The sequence below is a fragment of the Lissotriton helveticus genome, chromosome 12, assembly GCF_964261635.1.
Source record: "Lissotriton helveticus chromosome 12, aLisHel1.1, whole genome shotgun sequence".
Lineage (NCBI taxonomy): Eukaryota > Metazoa > Chordata > Amphibia > Caudata > Salamandridae > Lissotriton > Lissotriton helveticus.
This window is the reverse complement of record NC_136073.1, coordinates 553,102,116-553,125,892: the sequence shown is the minus strand read 5'-3', so window position 1 is coordinate 553,125,892 and position 23,777 is coordinate 553,102,116. Positions and strand designations below refer to the sequence as shown.

The 23,777-nt window shown below is 47.4% G+C and overlaps 2 protein-coding genes across 4 annotated transcripts in view; one reads left to right on the top strand and one right to left on the bottom strand.

Annotated features, from left to right (window-relative positions):
* PSME3IP1 (proteasome activator subunit 3 interacting protein 1) overlaps positions 1-10,050 on the bottom strand; it is a 156,179-nt gene extending 146,129 nt beyond the window's left edge. The window contains exon 1 of the mRNA XM_078670931.1: positions 9,948-10,050. Within this exon, the coding sequence (XP_078527057.1) occupies positions 9,948-9,961 (14 nt within the window). The 5' untranslated portion in view covers positions 9,962-10,050. The remainder of the gene's footprint in view (positions 1-9,947) is intronic.
* Positions 10,051-10,087: 37 nt separating this feature from the next.
* Positions 10,088-22,904, top strand: LOC144799562 (uncharacterized). Of its 3 annotated transcripts, XM_078670930.1 has the most exons (3): positions 10,173-10,207; positions 12,171-12,510; positions 12,996-22,904. In XM_078670930.1, exon 3 carries the CDS (start codon positions 18,781-18,783, stop codon positions 19,876-19,878), a length of 1,098 nt encoding a protein of 365 aa, XP_078527056.1. In that variant the 5' UTR covers positions 10,173-10,207; positions 12,171-12,510; positions 12,996-18,780; the 3' UTR covers positions 19,879-22,904. The 3 variants fall into 3 exon arrangements, 1 of the variants encoding a protein (XP_078527056.1); XR_013603839.1 differs by lacking the exon at positions 12,171-12,510 and having other exon boundaries at positions 10,088-10,207; positions 12,996-17,572; XR_013603838.1 differs by lacking the exon at positions 12,996-22,904 and having other exon boundaries at positions 10,107-10,207; positions 12,168-12,337.
* Positions 22,905-23,777: the final 873 nt, after the last annotated feature.

Below are 23,777 nucleotides of genomic sequence, written 5' to 3'. Positions count from 1 at the left end.
ATGCGTTGAAAATTATTACTCAACTTAGTTTTAAAATGCATTTATCAGAAAACACGTGGGATTAATGTGCTCTATGTTGCAAATGCGAAGGAAATAATATACTAACTTTGTCTATTGTCTTTGTCAGTATTAAATGCGGCTGTTTAACTAATGGCATGTGCTTATCTGTGTGCTTATGTTATGTCTTTTCTGTGACAAAAGCTCGTGGAGAATCTTTGCGGTTTAAAAGAAGATGGTAGATATGAATGCTGCTTTGTGTGCTCAGCTAGGCAACATAAATTAACGGGTTTTTAAATTTGCAAAGGGGGTGGGTAACAGAATGGGTCTCAGTTCTTTAATAAATTGATGTCTTGTGTTTCTTTGAATAATAGTTTCTGAGTGAGGCCTAAGAATGATGCAAAGAAATGGCTGACAGAGATGCAGTTGCGGAAAATGGTCCAGAGTGGAGCCTTGCACACATGCGCAGAATGTGGAGACTTTTACCACGTTAACATTTTTGACAGAAAAAGCTGCTTATTAATTGTGCTGAACGTGCTCTTGGAGAAAAAGGCTCAAGGACAGGAAGCCAAACGTGACTGCCAAGGCGAGGAAGTCTTAGACTGTTACTCGAGAGAAAATGTAACTCTTTTGAGGAAGCCGAAAGACGTGAAAGCAAAGGACAATAGGGCTTATGTGAAAGCCTGAATTTGGTTTGGAAACAGTGATGACCTAATGTGGACTGACATAAAAACAGCCAATAAGGAGCCTGGATTTCTAAGAAAGTATACAAAATGTAGAAAGTTTAGCTAGTTAGAAATGTATAATACCTGCCCTCATGGGCAGGAGGGCGCCTTCTTCTCGCCTAATCCTGATTGCCGTGACACGCTGTCGGACTTCTGGCTCACGCAAGGACAGCTGAATTTAATTGATTTTCCTTTCCAGGCGGAGTGAGAATAGTCAGGGAAATAGATTTAGGGAATGGAACCTGTTATTTACTAATATTCATACTTTCTGAAATTGCCTTGAGAATGTCAGTCTAATAAATCATTTCCTTTTAAAATGCTGCTTTCTTATTTGCTAATAAAATAAAGATTCTTAAGGACAATGCTTTTTCTTTGAAAAATAAAGATAATAAAAATTAGATTTGAAAGACAAGCTAGTCTTGTTTATTCATGGTCTAGTTGCCATCAGTTGATCCATTCGCCTTAGTGACTTAATTAAAATGATATATGTTTAAAAACCATGGTGAGAAAAGACAAACTGCAGTTATATATAAATATGTAAATAGTTTTGATTAATTAGGTCACATGATTCAGTCGCTCAAAAATTGTCTCGTTGGTTTATGGGCCTGTGTTAATGATTCATGATTAATGGTGAGTATTGTGGTGATAGATAGCGTTGGTGAGACAGTTTTTCAGTCAGAGCGCTGGATCACCCTCATCAGCTAAATGATTTCGACATTAGTTGGTGTAGTTTACATGAAACTATCAGAGCCCACCCGCCAACACAACGGACACCAACGAAGCAGCCCGCAACTTCACACAGTGGCTGACCGCCTGCGCCGACGACCTCGCGCCACTAAAGAACCCTCCCAGCAGACCCAGAAGCAAGAAGGCATCCTGGTTCACCGACGACCTCACGGACTCCAAGAAGACCTGCCGCACCCTCGAGAAAGCCTGGCTCCTCGACCGGACCACCGACAACATGACCGCCCTCAAACACGCTACCCGCAAGCACCACCAGCTCATCCGCACCACCAAGAAGAAATCCCTGAAGGAACGACTGGACAACAACGCCCACGACAGCAAAGAGCTCTTCACTATCGTCAAGGAGTTCTCCAACCCCAGCACCAACGACATCACTCCGTCACAAGACCTCTGCGACTCCCTCGCCTCGTTCTTCCACCGCAAGATCGCCGACATCCACAACAGCTTCGGCGCCCCACCCACGCACCCAACCGTCGAACCAACGCCCCCCACCGCCACCCTTCGCACCTGGACCACGGTGACCACCGAAGACACAGCCCGCATGATGAATACCATCCACTCCGGATCACCGACCGACCCCTGCCCACACCACGTCTTCAACAAGGCCGACTCCACCATCGCACCCCATCTCCGGAACATCATCAACGCCTCCTTCAACACCGTCACCTTCCCGGAGAGCTGGAAGCACGCCGAGATCAACGCCCCCCTGAAGAAACCTACAGCGGACCCCACCGATCTCAAAAACTTCCGCCACATCTCGATCCTCCCTTTTCCTGCTAAAGTCATCGAGAAGATCGTCAACAGACAGCTGACCGCCTTCCTCGAGACGAACGGATCCCTCGACCCCTCGCAGGCCGGCTTCAGAGCCAACCACAGCACCGAGACGGCCCTCATCGCAGCCACCGACGACATCCGGACCCTGCTCGACAAGGGGGAAACAGTGGCCCTCATCCTCCTGGACCTCTCCGCTGCGTTCGACATGGTCTGCCACCGCACCCTAGTCCAGCGCCTCAGCAACATCGGTATCCAAGAGAAGGCACTGGAGTGGTTCATCTCATTCCTCGTCGGAAGAACACAAAGAGTCCGCCTCCCCCCATTTCGCTCCGAGGCCACCGAAGTCATCTGCGGCGTCCCGCAAGGATCTTCACTCAGCCCCACCCTCTTCAACATCTACATGAAACCTCTCGCAGCCATCGCACGCCAGCACAACCTCAACATCATCTCTTACGCCGACGACACCCAGCTGATCCTCTCCCTCACCAGAGACCCCGACACCGCCAGAACCTGCCTACACGAAGGGATGAAAGACGTCGCCGAGTGGATGAAGGACAGCCGCCTGAAACTGAACTCGGACAAGACGGAAGTCCTAATCCTGGGATCTTCGCCCTCCGCCTGGGACGACTCCTGGTGGCCCCCAGCCCTGGGCACCGCACCCAAGCCAACCGACAACGCACGCAACCTGGGCTTCATCCTGGACCCCTCCCTCTCGATGACCAGACAAGTCAACGATGTCTCCTCATCGCGCTTCAACACCCTGCGTATGCTTCGCAAGATCTTCCGCTGGATCCCGACCGAGACCAGGAAGACTGTCACCCAGGCACTCGTCACCAGCCGACTGGACTACGGAAACGCCCTCTACGCCGGAACCACAGCCAAGCTACAGAAGAGACTCCAGCGCATCCAGAACGCCTCCGCCCGACTCATCCTGGATGTCCCCCGACGCAGCCACATCTCCAGCCACCTGAGGAACCTGCACTGGCTCCCCGTCGACAAGAGGATCATGTTCAGGCTCCTCACCCACGCACACAAGTCTCTCCACGACCTGGGCCCCAAGTACCTCAACGACCGCCTGACCTTCTACACGCCCACCCGCCAGCTACGGTCCACCAGCCTCGCCCTCGCAGCCGTACCACGCATCCGAAGAGCCACCGCCGGAGGAAGATCCTTCTCTTACCTGGCTGCCAAGACTTGGAACTCCCTCCCCATCCACCTTCGGCTGACCCAGGACCATCTCGCCTTCAGGAAACAACTCAAGACCTGGCTGTTCGAGCAGTAGCATACCCCTCCCCCCAAGCGCCTGGAGACCCTCCCGGGTGAGTAGTGCGCTTTACAAATGGCATGATTGATTGATTGATGTCTGAAAGTTGAATTTATTGGTCCCTTTAAAAAAAGGATGAAGTGCCTCTGCATCTATGTAACCATGCACCCATGACTGCAGACACATTAATGCTGGCAATACAAGGGATTCCTTTACTAATGCAGTGCATTTACGTGTGTGACGCTGTTCCCCATACCTACAAATGTCGCACAGAGACAAGTACTCCACTCTGGATAAAATAAATCCTATCTTGTTCCCATCACTCAACTAGGCCATGCCTCATGTACAGGAAAAAGAAACAAGGTGGGGCATGTGATGACAAGTGTATTAAAATGTATGTAATGAATAAGGTATCCACATTTTAAACAACAATGCATGTTCATACAAATTGAAATACGTATTTACGATGACGACCTATATTTCTTAACTTACTTTTCTCCAATGCGTTTACGGTATAGCTATGGTTTTTGTTAGTTCAAAATGAGCATATGTAATTGCAATAGTAATAGTAATAGTAAGCTATATTTCGATATAAAAACATATCATAAAAGCTGCACTTCACAACAATAAAAACATAATTGGGACTTGCAGTACAATGAGCAACATATTTAGCAGTATACAATATAAAACAGTCAAGAATAGTTTTTTAGGTAATATAAGAGAGCATACTACTGTATCAACAGTTTTTTTGCAGTTCTTAAGCGCCAGGCCCAGCCTAAGAATTTTGCCATACAGCAGGCAAAAAAGGGTCTCGGGTCAGTGCACAATATACGCAGAGCTTCTGAATGGGATCTTGTTCCCAGACTCCTGCATAAGGGTCTCAGCCACAACTTTCTAGGTGCTACATAGGTGTTGCATTCGAACAAGAGGTGTGCAACAGATTCAACCCTTATTTCGCAAAAGGGACAAAATGGCACAGTTTGTAAGGGCGGTTTCCAGGTTGAGGTAAATTGGCCAAGAGGGAGTACACCTAACCTGAATTTAATGTACAGTGCTCTGTCACCTGAGTTGTGGATAGAATCCAAATAGGGTTCCCTAAAAGGGAGTTCTTTAATTAACAAAAACTGGGCGACAGATTTACAGTGATTAGTATTGGACATTCTTTCGTTGTCCACCCACGACCAGTATGCCTTTTTTAGTACTTTTTTTGACGGAGCTGTTTTATTATCCCAAGCATCACCTAGCCCCAGTTTGTAGAGAAGGCACTTAACATCCCTAAGCCAGGTAATCTTGTAACATCCTGGAAGGGACAGAAGGTCTTCCAGAGCTTCTGCATAGCTGTGGAGTTCAGGGACATTCCAGATTCTAGACCATAATAAAAGAGGTCGTAATTTTGCTTGGTCACATATTGGGCGGGAGCCCGCATCAAGAAAAATGGGGATTGTAGGAGTGCTGTGGGGCAGTCTCATAAGATCTTTATGAAAGTTATTGTCAAGGGAGACCAGGGTATCAATTTTCTGGGAGCCCCACAGTTCTGCGCCGTATAGTGCTGCGCTTGCAACCTTTGCCCTGTAAATATCTAGGACTGCCCCGATGGGTTTCAATGGCGATGCTCGCTGCTGTTTGAGCAGGGCTCCAGCTACCCTCTTGTGAGCAAGAAACACCTTCTGATGGTGTGCCCTCCAGCTCATAGAGTCGGATAATCGTATGCCCAGATAGTCAAATTCCTTGACTCTCTCTAAATGGACAGAGTCTAGAACAGGAGGAACAACTGTTTTTTTGGGGGGGTTGAGGACAAGGAACTTGGTCTTTCCTATATTTATGGCCAGGCCTTTATCATCGCAGAAGGACTTAAAACTAGATAGCAATTTTTGGATACCCACTGGAGACTTAGAAATTAGAAGGGTGTCATCCGCGAACAGGAGCGTCGGGATTTTCTTCCCCGCCAGGGTCGGTGCATCAGATGGATCTTGTAAGAGATGCTCCACCACTCCGTTAACATAAAGAGAAAACAGAGTGGGGGCAAGCACACAACCCTGGCGGACGCCCCTGTTCACCGGAATGTGAGGTGTTTTTTCGCCCTGTGAACCCCATCTAATTTGGGCAAAATTGCTATCGTGGAATTTGATCAGTAAGGCTAACAGGTAAGGTGGTAAGCCTAACTCATTAAGAACATTCCACAATAAAGTTCGTGGGACCAAATCAAACGCTGTGCGTAGGTCTATAAAGACCAAGTACAAGCTGCCCCCCCCCCCCAACACCACAACTTTCCAATAGAGCATAAGGAGGCGAAATGTCTGCTCGATGGTGCCAGTCCCCGTTCTAAAGCCTGCTTGATAATTGGACAGTATCTGATTTTCCTCTGCCCACTGCAATAACCTGGTCAGGACAACTTTGCCCGCCACCTTTTGAGTTGAGTCCAGCAAGCTGATGGGGCGATAGTTTGCCAGGTCGTCTCTTGAGCCTTTCTTGAAAATAGGGACCACTTCCGCTCCCCTCCAAGAATCGGGGAAAGACCCTCCCAGCAGGGCCTCGTTTAGGAGGGAAGTGATCAATCTGCTCCACCGCACCGGATAGGTTTTTAGCAAGTCGCCCGGAATCCCGTCAGGGCCAGCAGCTTTGTTGGAAACAATGCCCTTAATTGCATTTTCTACCTCCTGCCTAGAAAATGGACCGTCACTACTTGTGAGGACAGTTGTAGGGCAAGGTAAAGGAGCCAAGGTGTGGTGGCAAGCCCCCAGTGGGATGGAATACAGCTTGGCGAAGTGTTCCAACCATACAGCACCAGGTATATTGCAAGTTATTTGCCGATCAATGGGCTTTTCCCTGGCTCTTAACAGATCCCAAAACTCTTTGGCGTTTTTCCTTTTGCTTGCTTCGGCCAAGTCCCGCCAGAAATTTAGATCGTATGCCTCTTTTGCTTCGGGCACAGCTCTTTTATATATCTTCCTTGCAGCTCTTACTTTATCTGGCTCATTATCTTTAACTGCAGAGATAAGAGCCCCCTTCGCTGCCCGGCATTTCGAGGAGTACCACTTGGTTCTGGACGTGGAAGCACCTTTTAGACCCACCTTGTTGCTCGATTGGGAGATAGTAAACAAATCACTCAAAGCCTCTATGGTCTCTGTAAACAATGGTAAGATCTTTTTACCAGTGGGGCTTAGTGTATCGAGCTTGGAATCGGCCTCTAGCAGAATAGACCCAGCTTGTGTTAGCCTCTCTTCGTCCGCCGAGACTCTTGCCCACTTCAAGCGTCTACTACAATTAGAGGGAGCGACTTCACGTGAGGTTTTCCACTTGTGGTCTGGGCCAACATGAGTCCCATCTTGCCATGGGAAGGTGATCAAAAGGGAGAGTGGATTATGGTCACTGTCACAAGATACAATGACCTCCATGTCTTGGTGGAAGGGCCAAAGATTAAAATTGAGCATGACAAAGTCAATTCTGGAAGTTCGCCCCGTTCTGTTGTATGTATGGGCTCCCATAAGGTCCGATTTGGAACGGCCGTTGGCTGGTCTCAAATTGTGTTCCAGACAAAGGGCATTAATATCTATTGCGCTTTGCGTCCATTTAGGGATCGGATCAATAGTTAAAATAGGGATACCTCTCCTTGAGTCCTCGTCAAAGGTATCCAGAATGTCTTCCCTGGACAATGGCTCAAAGCAACAGTTAAAATCCCCCGCAAGAAGGACATAAGAATCGATGTTACAAGAGGCTAGTTCGCTGCTTAGGCCTGTTGATGATAAACGTGAAGCCCCAGCATTAGAGCCCCTCAGGTAAATGTTGAAGACTTCTAGGGTCCTCCCTCCCTTGCGATGCAGTGATAGCCACGCCCACCCGCCAGCTACGGTCCACCAGCCTCGCCCTCGCAGCCGTACCACGCATCCGAAGAGCCACCGCCGGAGGAAGATCCTTCTCTTACCTGGCTGCCAAGACTTGGAACTCCCTCCCCATCCACCTTCGGCTGACCCAGGACCATCTCGCCTTCAGGAAACAACTCAAGACCTGGCTGTTCGAGCAGTAGCATACCCCTCCCCCCAAGCGCCTGGAGACCCTCCCGGGTGAGTAGTGCGCTTTACAAATGGCATGATTGATTGATTGATGTCTGAAAGTTGAATTTATTGGTCCCTTTAAAAAAAGGATGAAGTGCCTCTGCATCTATGTAACCATGCACCCATGACTGCAGACACATTAATGCTGGCAATACAAGGGATTCCTTTACTAATGCAGTGCATTTACGTGTGTGACGCTGTTCCCCATACCTACAAATGTCGCACAGAGACAAGTACTCCACTCTGGATAAAATAAATCCTATCTTGTTCCCATCACTCAACTAGGCCATGCCTCATGTACAGGAAAAAGAAACAAGGTGGGGCATGTGATGACAAGTGTATTAAAATGTATGTAATGAATAAGGTATCCACATTTTAAACAACAATGCATGTTCATACAAATTGAAATACGTATTTACGATGACGACCTATATTTCTTAACTTACTTTTCTCCAATGCGTTTACGGTATAGCTATGGTTTTTGTTAGTTCAAAATGAGCATATGTAATTGCATCTAGTAGTTACCTCAACTGGGAAATGTCACACCCTTCCCTTCTCAAAAATCAAAAAATGGGCATTGAGGTATCGCCAGATCTGGAGCCTCGTAGCTGATGCAAACCAATAGTTTTAAGAGTAGAAACCTCTAGGTCCACAGGCACTGCCTTTCCCAGGTCAAACAGGATTACTTTAGAAGCCATCCCAGAGTCATTGGATGATCATCCAACTACCTTAGAAGTCATTTACACGTCATCAGACATCGTCAAGCTCTTGAAGTCATCAGCAAGCTGCAGAAGCTCAGCCTGATTATTTGAGGATGACTTGAAAATGAGTATCTGATGACTTTAGTAGGTGTCAATATTCGTGATGCTTAAAGGATGACTTGAAAAGGAGTACCTGATGACTCTAGGTGTCATTATTCGTAATATTTTAAGGAGGACTTGAAAATTAGTATCTGCTGACTTCAGCAGGTGTCATTATTCCTGATGATCTGAGGATGACTTGTAAATGACTCTCCGATAACTTTACAAGATGACATAGTTCCTGATGACTTGGGGGGGGGTTTGAAAATAAGCATCTGAATACTTCAAATGTACTATTGTGTTTTCAATAAGATGTTTTTACGTCTGGTGATTTTAACAGGAATTGTTTGTCTATTTAAAGAGCACGTCCACCACTTTGGTTTCAGTTTTCCAGAAAAATGCAAACTGTTGGATGATTGCACAATGAATTGCAGATAAACGTCTGACCTCCTGCAGCTGGGAGCCCCAAAACCCACACATACCCTGAACCCCCAAAACCCAAACACACCCTGAACCCCAATATTAACCCATGCACCCCAAAACCCAAACACACCCTGAACCTCAATATTAACCCTGGCACCCCAAAACCCAAACACACCCTGAACCCCCAAATTAACCCTTGCACCCCAAAACCCAAACACCCTAAAATTAACCCTGGCACCCCAAAACCCAAACACACCCTGAACCCCAATATTAACCCTTGCACCCCAAAACCCAAACACACCCTAAACCCTCAAATTAACCCTGGCACCCCAAAACCCAAACACACCCTGAACCCCCAAATTAACCCTTGCACCCCAAACACACCCTAAACCCTAAAATCAACCCTGGCACCCCAAAACCCAAACACACCCTGAACCCCCAAATTAATCCTTGCACCCCAAACCCACCCTAAACCCTCAAATTAACCCTGGCACCCCAAAACCCAAACACACCCTGAACCCCCAAATTAACCCTTGCACACCAAACCCAAACACATCCTAAACCCCAATATTAACCCTTGTACCCTAAAACCCAAACACACCCTAAACCCTAACACTAACCCTTGCACCCGAAAACCCAAACCCACCCTAAACCCTCAAATTAACCCTTGCACACCAGACACAAACACACCCTAACCCCTAATATTAACCCTTGTACCCTAAAACCCAAACACACCCTAAACCCTAAAATTAACCCTCGCACCCCAAACCTAAACATGCTCTAAACCCTTAAATAACACTTGGCCCCCCAAAACACAAACCCACCCTCAACCCTAAAATGACCATGTACGCCCTAAAATCCAAAAGCCCTACAAACCCCCAAACTTTTTATGAATGCGGAATGCCGGGAGGCGCTGCTGTGATATGATAATTTCTGTACCCCCAGGCTGCACTTCCCTCATAGAGTATTTCCATAAACACATAGTTCAGTGAAATCCGATTGTTAGACTCTTTAAACAACTGCGGACAGACCTGCTCATGGCCCGAGGAACAGGTCTTGCAAAGGAAAACAAGCTTTGTCGTCATGGTGACTGCCGAATTCACTCCATCACAATACTAAAATACATTTTTAAAAAGCACAGCTGCCTCGAACACAATGCCAAAATCACCTACTGTAAACCATCAGTCTGCCGGCTGGCTGGGACTCGAACCGCAGATCCTCAGTGGAGAGCAGCTCTCTCACCTTTTCATATACCGGAAGCCGGTGGATTCCTCTAGCAAAAGCCTACGCACATACGAGCGCCGGAAGTGACGTCATTGGTCTACGGCAAGAACGAAGACTGCCGCCGTGAGTGCAATGGCCATTAAAGGGACAGATTTCTTTATTTTTCCAACTCCACTTCCTTCATCGATTCCAGCGTATACTCAGGTAAGTGCTGTAGCTGTTAAAAAAGAGCAGCATCGATTCTTCGCTCTCTGTCCCAGCTGCTCAATTTCTGTCCCAGACCAGCTTCCTCATTTTTCGAAAAGCACGAGTTTTCATGCACATTCAGACACAGCTCCCTGCATGTGTGTGCTTCGTACGTGTATAATGAATGCCTGCGTTGCAATGTGTGTGTATTTTGTGTGTTTGATGTTTGTCTGTATCAGCCTGCCTGCTTGTTTAATATGCACCTTTTGTGTTTGAGCATGTGTATTTTTGTGTATGTGTGACGTAGTGCGTGCCTGTGTAAGTTGTGGAAAATTGCAAAAAGCCTAAAAAATGTGTTTTACAGCAAGTTCTTCGCCGTAAGGAAAAATAAATTACTGCCGTATATTGTAGGTCCCATGTTGGTTCCAAGTGCACCTGCGTGTATTCAAGATTCTCGACCAAATGGAACAGTTTTCGATCTACTGAAAAGTTGTCAATCAAAGAATGCTAAACACATTTATTTATGTGAATATTGTATATTGTTGAGCCTTGTCATTACTAAATGAATGTGTGCTCTATTGTTGAATCCTGGTCACGTTCCCCAAGCTGTGTAGTGTGCAGAGCAGCACATCTTCTAAAATACTGGCAGTTTTCATGGATGCATTTCAAAGCATAAGGATAAATGCTTCAAATAACTTAGCCGTTGTAATGCTGGTTCCTTATTTTGTTTGCTATTTGTGTAATTGAAAGGCCTGGTTGCCTGTGGCGATTGAGGTTTACGCCCTATTTAGGAAACGTAGTCCGACGCATTCCAACATCTTGCAATATCTACTTTCGCAAAACAGGCTATCATTCTGGTTTCGTTCCATGTGCATGCAATGTTTTTAACTCGTTTGTATATATTATTGAGACAGGGCCAATTACTTAATTCCCTGTTTGCGCTAATTTACCTTGACCGCTAAGATCTCGGTAAAAATGAAGCAGGTCTTGTTACATCTGCCACTATCGATCCCAGCCATATATTATCCAGTTACAACCTGACCTACTGCTAAAGTACCGAGGCAGAGGGATCGAGCCCGGAGATAAATCACATTAATATCTCTCTCTCTCCGCGCGCTCTCCTTTCTCGCTTCTAGCATTCGACTGCCTCGGATCAGGTGTTAAATATTTATAAGGTGGAAGCACGTACAAGTTGCAGTAACGCGTGCCTTCCCCATTGATTGAGATCTTATAACAGGTTTCCCCATGCCCTCTTCTCGTGTGAACTGTGGGTACTGCATGTGTCAACGAGGTATTGGATCCCTTTATGTTAAATTGCATCTCTTACCAAACTTCCAAACACCTCTGGCAAAACACTTATAAGGTCCCAGAGGGGAGACCTATTGGCTATGCCAATGCTTTTGCTTTATGTATTTGCCATTGTAATGCCTTTTGTTTCATTTATAAAGCCATTACATATTGCACAATTAACGTACAATACTACTAGCAAAGCTAATATCTTTAGCTTAATAAAAGGTGAAACCTATTGCATTTTTAACGCTTGTCCTTTCATGTTGGGGGTGCCGGTGGGCAGAGGGTAGCAGGCATCTGACTCTCTATGCATCTGTGGGGATAGGTAACTTGATTTACCGTCACGAACCCCAGTGTGAAAGTTCACTTATTGATAGTTCTTCTATTTCTCTCATAATGCCTCTACTTTGCTATTACTATTTGTCCTGAGCAGCAAGACCTAAGCATACACTCTGGCTCTCCAAAAATAAAGTTGATTATTAGGTAATTTCCTCAATGGCCTTCAGTGCATGCCCAAACACTTCTTTGTATTCCAAAATCTAGGCATATTAGATAGAAATTGCACCAGGTCAGTGTACTTTTTGGGGTTCTTTTCTCCAATTAAATCTGTTAATCGGTTTGATATGCTTTGTATTTTACCTCTGAAACTTAAACCACACACAAACTAATTCCTGATTTTTATATCTAGCAGGACATAATCATGGCTTCATTCAACGTCCTGTTTTTCCCTTGCGATCATTCTGTGTGTGTTTGAAAAGATGGTGACTTCCTGCTTTTGGACAATCCCGGGGAAGTTCTTTGTAAATGGCTGGTCGAAAATGTAGATGAAGCTGGTCGGCCAATCACCGAAGAGAGAGATTTTAACCCCTTTGATGCTTGTGACGGAACCGTTCCGTCATCAATCACGGCTGAGCTGTGCTGAGGACGGAACGGTTCCATCACGACCACGCCCTGTTCTGGAATGTCCAGCACAGGGGCGGAATCGGCGCCGCACGGAAGCGGTAAAGCTATGATTCTGTTCCAATCATCTGGTAAGCACAATAAGTAAACCTTTATAATAAGTTTGCAACTGCAGGATAAAGGTACAAATTACCAACCTGTTTCAGTAAAAACCTACATTTGTGATTAATTAATCCAATAATGGACAGTAAAAATGAACATGCATGTCCCCACATATGCCTTGGATTGCTCTCCAGAGACAAATGTAACACTTATGAAAAGGACTGAAACGTTTAGCTTGTGGCACTACTATTAGGCAGCCATTTTTGGATAAACTATTTTATTTAGGCAACTTTTTTCAGGAGGTTCAAGTTCAGGCTTACAATGTGTACTGTCTATTAAGGAAAACTTACTTACTTGGTTATGGATAGATTGTACATGTGTCCTTTATTATCAATACCTCTTTATTTATATATTATGGCTAGAGCGTGAAGATATATTGCAAGTGGTCAATGTGTTCTTTTCTGTTTTGAAGTTTATATGTAAATATATATTTTTTTCTCTTGCTTTTTTTTAGTGAAGAAACAGTGTCTAATGATTCAGGATATTTTTCAAGAGATAATTGCAAGATATTCTGGCACAACAGAGGGTCTAAAACAGGTGTTACTTCAAAGGGCACTGGAGAAAAAGCAGATGTTAATGGACTGTGGCAATCGGGGAAGCGCTGGTAGACTTAAGAGGGTGTTACGCGAACTACAAGAGGAAGAAATTGCAGAGAAAAAATGCAAGGACAAAAAAGCCAAGCAGAGTGGACTGGATTATATAAGAGTTGGTAACAAAGCTCATGCTGAAAGCACAACTTCTCAGCCTGGTGATGCAAGTTCGCGGATGAATTTGCAGAAACTTGAAAACCTGGCCCTTTTAGCGGGGATGGCTAGTGTCCTTCATCAAAAATCCACAACTAAAAATGACGCATCAGACCGTGAAAATGAACTTGTCTTGGAGTCCCCGCTTAAATCCAAATATCAAGGATAAAAACATGCCTCCCTTTCACCACGTGATCCTAGAGTAATCAACACTCATTCTGAAAATATAATGGGGCCAGTCTGATGTAATCAATAGCCACCCTGAAGCTGTCATAGGATCATCCAGGAATAATCCACACTCATCCAGAAATTGTCATGGGCTCATTCCAGAGTAATCCACTTCCATCCTGGAGCGGTTATAGGATCATCCTGCAATAATTGACAGTCATCCTTAAATTACCTAGAACCCATCCTAGAGTAATTCGCCCTCATCCTGAAGTTGTCAATTAGTATTCGTGGAGTTGTAAAAGGTAATCACTCCCTGCCAGTTGAAGTCATCAGAACACCATCCTACTGTAGTTTTTGTGATGAGTCTAGGTTCGTCATCACATTTAGATTTTTTGTCCTACAGCAGAGGTCTTCAAACTTTTGGATGCAGAGACCCCCCTGTCGACATTTTCAGGTGTAAGGACCCCCTCAGGAGAAAAATTTCCAAACCTGGAGGCAGAATCTGCCCATGTATCAAACTCCAGCTCTGGTCCAGGCAGCACAACAAGTTTTGGACCCAGAGCAGCAGTGGGCAAAAAGCCTGGATTCATGGCTCTGCCAGTGCCGCAGGTTAACAAACGGTTTCCTAAGCCTACATACTCAGGGGCAGATTTACAAGCCCCCTGCACCACCACTACGTCACTTTTGTGACGTATTGGTGGCGCAGGGGGCTCCTCCATATTTACAAGGAGAGGAAAAGCCACCCTGCTTGACTTTTCCTCTCCTCGTAAATATGGCCCCATCACATGCAGCACTGTGCGTGGAAGGGGAGTTCCAAGGGTGTTCCCACGCAACACCCATTGAACAAGACATCTCCATATTTATGAGAAATCGTAAATCTGGAGATGCGTGTGAATGGTGGCGTAGCGAGGCGCAACGAGGAGAAATATTTTCATTTCTCCTCATTTTTTCCTCTTTCAATGCGTGCTGCATTCTACAGCAGCATTGAAAGAGGAAAATGCCTGTAGTGATTGTTTTTGTGCAGGAAGGTGTCCCTTCCTGCACAAAAACAGTCTCCCCACGACACAGGCATCCTTGCACCATGGTGCGAGGGTGCCTGCGCCGGCGCATGGCTGAAGCTTGTGCGCCAGCGCAGGGGAAGGACCGAGATGCGACATATTCTTGTAAATGTGTTGCATCTCTGTGCTTTCCAAACTAACAGAGCACGGCGCAACAAAATGACTTGCTGAACCATGCTTTGTTACTTGTTGTAAATCTGCCCTAAAGTGCTTTACATTTTTTACAACTCCAGCACATCCACAGGACCAAATTCTCACAAGTGCCGAGATGCAATAGGACTTGTATATAATGTTTTTTTATAAGATACATTTTTCTTATAATAGAAATCGGCAAAAGAGAAAAACATTTTGGGGCAGATTTACAAGCCCCTTGCACCACTTTTAACACATGAAAAGAGACGCAAAAGTGGCGCAAGGGGCTTGTAAATCCGCCCCTTGGTGAACAGAAAAAAACCTTTTGAGATGTATGAATGTTTTTTTTAGTTCTTAGTTAATTTCATTTGTTGTTGACCTGTGACATTCTTAACTTCCTGGAGTTTTATTCACAGCTGCTGTGTGATAAAGTTGTTTAAAAGTAAGGAATAGGCAGAGTGGGGGCTCAGGGGGTACTTGAACCAGAAAAAAAGCAAAGCCTCGGTAACCAGTTTACAAAGGCATGTAAATATGCAAATGGTCTTTAACGACCTGTTAAAAACTCTGGTGTGCTAGGGATAAGACTCCAGACCCTGCCCAGCCCACAGCAGCTCGAGCTGTACAGCTCACTGGGTTTGCTCACTGAAAGTATATGTACGTCTCTTGGAGTCACGTGGAAGATTTGGGAGCTGTTTTGATGCTCGCTTGTTATCCTGTTTCTCACTCACATGCTCTGACTGGTGTGAAAATGGCATCATACGACGGCGTCAAAAATTAACACGTTATACACAATTGTCTCCGTTTTTTGCTGATGAAAGCATGCTAACCTTTCTCCCGCATGATGCTCCGGTGGCACAGAGATTCAGCGCCTGCTGCGCTCTTTTGAGGCGTTGAACGAGGCGCTTTACATGCATCACTGGGGGGTTTATTGGGGTTCATCCGAAGATGCCGAGCTGTAGGAAAGGACCCGAATTCGGGACTTTTAAAGATGACCTTCAGGCTCTCAGCTGGTCCAGTAGGCGCCTCATATATGGCAGAGGCCAAGTCTGTCAAGAGCTGTAACCCTTGACCGTTCACATTTCCAAAGTGACACTGGTGTATGCAGTCCCCTGCCAGTCCTGTAGGCAGGGAGGGGCTACGACTGGCCCCACGGAGCCAGAACAGGCTCTTTATCACCGAGGGCCCCCGCACCCTGCACCTGGCTGCTCCCGTGGCAAGGCAACGAGGAGTGCAATGCAAGCAACCAACGTTTAAAAACCTCGATCAGCGGTTCCACACCTGGAGAGGAGAGGGAGGGGGACGTGGCCGGGTAGAAAATTAAAGAAGAAAGCAGATAACTATGGAACGGGAAGCTGGAATATTCAAAATTCTCGTAAGGAGGAAGGAATTCGCAAGGGAGGCTAAAGTGAGATTTAAATCCTCTGCACTGTAGCAGCACGGGCTAAGACACAGAGGAGGAGGAGGGGGGCTGAAGCCCTCGTAGTTCTATGGCCTGGGCAGAAGTTTGACACGAATGCGCGACCCTCATTGTATCACTCCACGCCCCCCCTGGGGGTCGCGCCCCACAGTTTGAAGACCCCTGTCCTACAGGCATACTTCAGGATGGCTTGGGATGACTTCCCCAGATAATTGCAGGAATAGCCTGACTGTAATCATCAGATGAGTCCAGGATGATCTTCCTTTTTGACATGGGTTGTATTTATTTGAATGCAGCAGTGTTAAAACGTGTAAAATTTTAACTCGCATGCACAGCATAATGACCATTGCACTTCGCACACTAAAACACTAAGAGCGGAGGAAAAAAATGTCTCAAAACACTGATCAAAATAAATACTATCACACCAGTGGGTATGTGCAAAAAATTGATCAATGCACACTGCCGTTAAGCGAGGCTCACACGCATAGTACGAAGAACGGTGGAGGATGCACACCTGTACAGTAAATGTCCTCTTCGGTTAACTTAAAGGCAGGGTACGGTACCATGCACCATAAAACCACCGTACCATAATAGAACGTTCAGTATTCTCCAAAGCAAAGCTCTAAGCCAGCGGCATCACACAACAACAACAATACGTTGTTTTACTTCATATTGCTAAATTTCCCCATGCTATTCGATAAGGTGACAACTACTTACACAGAGCTTCGGTGAATTCAGCCTTAAACGCTTTTTCCTTGCTTTGGTGTTTTAACAGATGTTATTTGTCGGTAATGTCAGTACTTCCGGGTCGAATAAAAATAGTCCCTAGGCTGTGTTTTTGCTGCGCGCACTCATTTTGTAGGTTGTCTCTGTTTTCGTTTTGTTTCCTGGGAAAATTGGGCTTCTTTTCTTATTGGACTTTTATGCTAGCTCCGCCTTGGGAGTGACGAGGGCGTTGCCTGCCAGTGATGCTGCTAAACACTGGACCTCAATGGGCAGCTGGCAGTGCTGCAGCACTAGCGTACCTTTTAGTGACTCTGAGGCCAAAGGACTGCCAAGAGAGGGAGAAAGTCAGCGGGGTTGGACAAATCTCTCCTGCGAACCCTGAGAGATTCTCAAACCACCCCACCGGTCAACAGCTCCGTAACTTTTTTCCCACATAATGTATCCACGGGAAATATGCGTCCTGGTTTTTACAACATCCTCGGATTCTAGATAGCCAGGGGTTGTCTAGGGAACCGGGAAAATTGTCAAAAAATAGCTGCATTTTGAATTTTTGGGAAAAGCTAGGAAAAAAGTAATCTGGATATAAGTGTCTGTTTGTTTTTGCCTAAAAGTGGCTTCACCGAAAGGTTTGCTGTGCTAAGGTCACTGTAACAGTCTAGTTGTTCCTCCCAGGGGTGAGTGGTGCCCCGGAAACACCCCGCACATTGTTGCAACCTTTGGCAAGGCATGGCCAAAGGGTATAAATAAATGGGCTGGGGTCGCTCGTGACTTCCGGCTCGGATCTGCACATCATGTGTGTCTGCGTAGTCTTTATTTAGTGCAGCCGTGATCTTACATGCATATGTATATGGTGCCTAGTATTGCATACATAGGAGCGTCCCTACACTGGTGACGAGGGTGGGATGGTCCAAAGCACACCCACTGTGAAGCACCAACACCTACCGCGTGAACCGGTCCGGCGGTGACAACGCGTGCAGTCCTGCGGAGCCCAGCGGCTGAATTAGCGGCGAGACGGTGTCGGAGACGAGGTGAGCTGACAGAGGGTGCAAGCGGCCCGCTCAGCACGCCATACCGCTCGCCTTCAACAGCACGAGCTTTGTGGACAACGCTGTGACGCAGCCCGGAGGTCCCCGCGAGTGCGCACATGCGCAGAGGCAGCCAGGGGCCCAGGCAGAGGCCGAGAAAACGGAGAAAAGACACGGCAAAGCAAATAAGCAGCTGCGAAAGGCTGAGCAGCTGTGAGGGAACCAGAAATACCACGCGAGTGGTGTGAAGCACAAACAGAAAGTGCAGAACCTTCAAATAACTGACTAACATTTTTTTTAAAAAATCAAACAAGCACTGTCAAGGCAACGACAGTCAGGCACCAGAGAGAGACCGGCATAACTGTGGCACGATATCACACCGAGAAGGGGCACGTGCAACACAAAGGAAAAGGAGGACAAGGCACAGAGAGCGCGCACAACAAAGAAGAAAGGCCAACAAGCAGTGGCAAATACAACAAAGCCCCAGAGAGAGAAAAAAAAATCCATATATAAGAAAAGAAACCAAAGCACACAAAAGGGGGAACATCACTAGCACGTGGCAACACACAAGTACCGCCAACAAATAGAAAGACGACATGTCGAGCCCGGTGCCACCAGCAGCTCAACAGGTGTGGCACCACCTGCGCAACAATATCCGATACACTCTCAGATTGCCGCACTTCCGCCTTTCAGCGAACTGATTGACCCCGCTACTGTGTCACCAAGATGGAAGGTGTGGGTCGGCCACCTCGACAATTACTTTGTGGCACAGAGGGAAACTGACGGAGCCGTCAAGAGATAGTTGCTCTTACACTTTGCTGGTGATGAAATCTACAAGCTGTTTGAACACCTTCGGAACACTGGCGCACCCAACGACTATGATGCTGCGGTCAAAGCTTTAAACGCCCATTTCGACCCCCACTACGAGCGGTTCAAGCTCAGACAAGCCAGGCAAAGAGAAGGCGAGTCAATGGACGCTTATCATGCACGACTCAGAGAATTAGCAAGCACTTGCACTGAGGATGATCAAACCAAGGAGGTGACAGCGCAACTCATTCAAGGATGCCGCAACAAGACACTGATACTTCGACAACCCCGCATTTCTCTAGAGGAAATCCTGATCCTTGCCCACTCACACAAGTTGTCAGACATCCGGGCAACAGCAATGGAAACCGCGCTCCACCCACACGCAGAGCAAACCGCTAACGTCAAAATGGAGCGGGTTGATGCCCTTCGCACACTGTCCCGGGGCGGGCGAGGAAGATGGCCCATCAGAACGGCACGACTATCGCAGTGTGGATACTGCGGGAGAGAAGAGCACCCTCCAGACAGCTGCCCAGCAAGAGGAAAAACGTGTTCCAAGTGTGGCATCCCCAACCACTTCGTGAGTGTGTGTCGTGGAGGCTCACAAGGTAGAGGCAACCCAGGAAGAAGAATGCTGACAGGAGCGGTAAGAAATTTGTCGCTAAAGGAATCCACAACGTCACGATCGGCAAGGCCACCTGCTCACCACAGCCAGCATCTGGACGACTCCTCCACGGAGGAAGATGAGGAATGTTACTTTGTGTCGTTTGCTGGCGACCTCAAAAAGAGACGATGTCCACAACCCAAGTGCAACATTGAGATAGATGGGGCACCTGTGACTGGCCTGATCGACACAGGAGCGACGTTCAATGTAATGGGGTCGCAACACTACAAAAAGCTCAACACGAGACCACAACTGACACCGTCCAAAATCAGGATTCCGATGTACGGGAGCCAGAAACCACTTCCGTTGAAAGGAAAAATGACAGTCCAGGTAAAGTCGGAGACCCAAGCTGTGACAATGACCTTCCACGTAGTAGACAGGGAAGCAGACATACTAGTAAGGAGTCATACTGCTGAGGACCTCAATCTGATTGCTTTTGCAAATGCAATAAAAGTTCTACAAACTGATGACATCCTGGATTTATTCCCACAACTGTTTAAAGGATTTGGAAAAATAAAGAGACCACCCGTACAACTACACATAGATAAGGCAGTGAAACCTGTGGCCCTGAGACATCTACGGATCCCTTTTAATCTCTGACCACTAGTAGAGCAGGAGCTTCAGAAGCTTGAGCAACAAGGGGTGATCGAGAAAGTAACTGGTCCAACGCCTTGGGTGTCACCCATGGTAATAGCTGAAAAACCGAAGCAACCAGGAAAAATCTGAATCTGCATTGACATGAGAATGCCTAACCAAGCAATAAAAAGAGAAAGACACCTAACGCCGACAGTTGATGATATCCTAGCTGACCTTAACGGATCACAATGGTTCTCAAAATTAGACCTCAACTTCGGGTATCATCAGTTAACACTTGCGGAGGAGAGTAGGTATATTACAACGTTCTCTACTCACCTTGGACTTCGTCGCTATAAGAGGTTTAACTTGGAATATCCTCAGCTGCAGAGATTTTCCAAAACGCTGTGAGGGAAGTGTTGTCAGGACCCCAGGGAGTCCTCAATGTAAGCGACGATATCCTCATACACTCGGCAACTCTTGAAGAACACCACCGTCGTCTCAGAGCCACTCTTCAGCGACTAGCAGAACATGGCGTGACCCTTCACAAGGACAAATGCCAATTCTTCCGAAAAACAATTGATTTCTTCGGGTATGTTTTCAGCTCAGAAGGTGTCAAGGTGGACCCCAGGAAATCACAAGCGATCCAGTCTGCTCCTGCGCCAACAAATGCCTCTGAAGCGAGAAGCTTCTTGGGAATGGCGACATATTGTGGACGTTTCATCCCGAACCTTGCCACCATTGCGGAATCGCTGAGACACCTAACAATTGAAAGAAACTCCTTGGCAGTGGACGGGAGTGGAGGACAAATCTTTCAAACAAGTACAATCCGCATTGTTAGCTAGCACGACCATGGCATATTTCGACACCTCCCGCTCAACAGAGCTATTAGTGGATGCAAGCCCAGTGGGCCTGGGAGCCCTACTCACTCAGGAGACGGAACCAGGAACCTGGGTCTCGTTAGCGTTTGCTAGTAAGGCCCAGACAGCAACGGAAGCCTGGTACTCACAGATAGAGCAGGAAGCACTGGCCATCAAATGGGCATGCAATCATTTTCACTTATATGTGAGTGGATACCCCTTCAAAGTCGTAACAGATCACCAGCCACTTCTCCCACTTTTCAAAGGGACAGCGCCCCATCCACCCCCAAGGATTGAGAGATGGGCCATCCAATTACTGCAGTACCAAATGGATCTGGTGTATCTACCAGATGCCAAGAATCCTGCTGATTTCCTGTACGCCACCCCCGTCCGCTGTACCGACAGACGGCGAACAGGCCACACAGACAGAAGAGTTAGTCAACATAGTCTCACAGTGGTCATGCCCGCGAGCACTCTCGATAGACGAGATAAAGTCTCACATGGATACTGACCCGATTATCAAGCGAGTGTCTGACGCTCTAAAGAATGGTTCATGGGAAGGATTCCTTAAGAACATCCAAGGATGGAGTGAGCCGGACAGGACCCGCCTGGGAACATTTTGTAAAGTTCGAGACGAGCTCAGTGCCGTGGAAAATGGAGTCATCCGAAGGGGGTCACGCATCGTTATACCGCAAGGCTTACAAGAAAGAGCGACAATCCTAGCGCATGAAGGCCATCAAGGTATCGGACGGATGAAGTCAAGGATGAGGGAGAAGGTATGGTTACCGGGTCTCAAAGACAGTGTGGATGACGTTGTGCGCAACTGCAGAGCTTGCCAAATCTCGGGCAATTCTGAACCTCCTGCGCCAGTGATCACCGAAGACCCCGCTCCATCCCCATGGTCATGGGTAAATCTTGACTTTGGGAGCTTCCCCGATGGGAGAGTAACCGCCGTTTTAATTGACAGTTACACCAAGTACCCAATAGTTGGATTCCTGTCATCAACAGCTTTCGCCAACCTGCAACCAGTTCTGGTGAAAGCATTTGTGCTATTTCGCCTGCCCCAGGTTATTAAAACAGATAACGGGCCTCCTTTTCAAGGCAGCGAGTTCAAGGAATTCCTGAACCGGTTGGGAATCAAGCACCGCCAAATTACACCTCAGTGGCCGCAAGCCAACGGCGAGGTCAAATGATTTATGCGCACCACCAACAAGATACTGCGCATAGCGATGGCTGAACACACTGACCCAGAGATCGCCCTGCAACGGTTTCTTAGAGAGTACCGAGGTACGCCTCACTGTACCACTCAACTATCTCCATGGTCGCTCATGTTGACTGGACCTCGGCGAGACATGTTGCCCATGGCCGACAACTGGAGACAAGAGCCTTATGACCCAGCCAGCGCCCAAGCGTGAAGACAGCAGACAAACGACAAAGCAAGTCACCGCCGGAGAGCGCGAGTCAGAATAGTGACTCCGGGGTGTTCAGTGCTGGTTGGGGAACAGGTGGAGCGGAGGAAAGTTCCGAACTCCCTACGAGCCGGTGCTGTGGACTGTGAAGTCAACAAATGGCATGGCCGTTACTGTGAGGTAGTCACGCGGAACAATTCATGGTTTAAGCCAGTTCCTTCGCCGGGTGAGACCTCACCAACCACGGATCAGTCCAAGACTGTTGAACCCCACCATGACCGCAGTGAGGAAGGTCCAGATGAAGCCATGTCTCAAAATCCAGAGAAACAGCCCTCTCCAAAGAATCCACGACAAGAGCATGGAGCAATGTTCCCTCTAATTTTTTTCCTCTGTGTGCGGCAGTGGAGGTTCTCTGTGTGCTGCAACCATGACTATGTGCGCCAGGAACCAAACCGCGCGTGTCTGCGGTGCCAAATGCCACTCGTTTTTGGTGCCCTTCTGCACTCTGTCCCACTTGTTTTTGGTGCCCTCTGTCCCACTCGTTTTTGGTGCCCTTCTGCCCTCTGTCCCACTCGTTTTTTGTGCCTTTCTACCCTCTGCCCTACTCGTTTTTGGTGCCCTTCTGCCCCACTCGTTTTTGGTGCCTTTCTGCCCTCTGTCCCACTTGTTTTTTTGTGCCTTTCTGCCCTCTGTCCCACTTGTTTTTGGTGCCCTTCTGCCCTCTGTCCCACTCGTTTTTGGTGCCTTTCTGCCCTCTGTCCCACTTCGTTTTTCCCTGTTTTTGTGCCCCTTTTGTCTTCTGTTCCACTGGTTTCCCCAGCCGCTGTGGCCTTTTGTTTAAGTATTGCTGTTAATCAGAGCCCCTTCACGGGCCCCGATTAACAGCAATACTTAAACAAAACGCCACAGTCTGCCCCGCGCTTTACTAACTAAATGTAGTCAGTTTCCAAACACAGCGCGTACTTTAACACACGCTGTGTTTGGAAACGGACCACGCTTTTGTTAGTAAAGCGCGGAGCAGACTGTGGCCTTTTGTTTAAGTATTGCTGTTAATCGGAGCACGTGAAGGGGCTCTGATTAACAGCAATACTTAAACAAAAGGCCACAGTATGCCCCGCGCTCCCACAAGAACCACAAGCCCCAGCACCTGCACTCCTTACGCCCGCTCCACCATCACCGCATTCAAAAGTGCCTGATGTTCGCGCCGCTCGCTTCTTTAAAGCGGCCGGCGGCGTGACTCTCTCCCGCGATGTCCTGTGTGCGCGATGCACGCGAGGCGGTGCGCGGTGACGTCCGGTCAGGTGCGCGCCATCTCCCTACAGGGAACGTAGGCAGGGAGACTGTCATCATCTGTACAACCTCAGGCCGAATCCCCGCCCTAGCAAGAGACTGGCTGATTTTGTATGTTAAAGCATGTTTTATTATTAATGGTTGAAGAACCAACTTGGGATGGGATGTAACGGTCTAGTTGTTCCTCCCAGGGCTGTGTGGTGCCCCGGAAACGCCTCCGCACATTGTTACAACCTTTGGCCAGGCGTGGTCTAAGGGTATAAATAAATGGGCCAGGATCGCTCGTCACTTCCGGATCGGATCTGCAATCATGTCTGTCTGCGTAGTCTTTATGTAGTGCAGCCGTGATCTTATATGTATATGGTGC